General features: G+C 38.2%; 1 protein-coding gene across 1 annotated transcript in view; it reads right to left on the reverse strand.

Moving 5' to 3' along the window:
- Nucleotides 1-254, reverse strand: part of LOC119591378 (glycine--tRNA ligase-like) — a gene marked incomplete at its 3' end in the record, with an annotated part of 23,493 nt that overhangs the window by 1,583 nt on the left and 21,656 nt on the right. The window contains 1 exon segment of the mRNA XM_037940119.1: nt 69-227. Coding sequence (XP_037796047.1) covers nt 69-227 — 159 coding nt within the window.

Consider the following 254-nt stretch of genomic DNA (forward strand, 5'->3'; position numbering starts at 1 on the left):
CATTTATAACAACAATTTTCTTACTACTACTAACCTTAAGGCAATAAAAATCCCAGACATCTACATACCTGAAGGAATGTTCCAGAAGGCTATACAGGACTCGGCCCACACCAAAGGAAGGCTCAATAACACTTGGAATATAATCTTCCACATGGACCTTCTTTTGTTCTCTCTTAAAGCTAGGCACCATAGCTCTTGTTAACTTGAAGCCATTCAATTCATATTCCCTATACAGAGAGGAAATCATGTCACAA

This window comes from Penaeus monodon, chromosome 28 (assembly GCF_015228065.2).
Source record: "Penaeus monodon isolate SGIC_2016 chromosome 28, NSTDA_Pmon_1, whole genome shotgun sequence".
NCBI lineage: Eukaryota > Metazoa > Arthropoda > Malacostraca > Decapoda > Penaeidae > Penaeus > Penaeus monodon.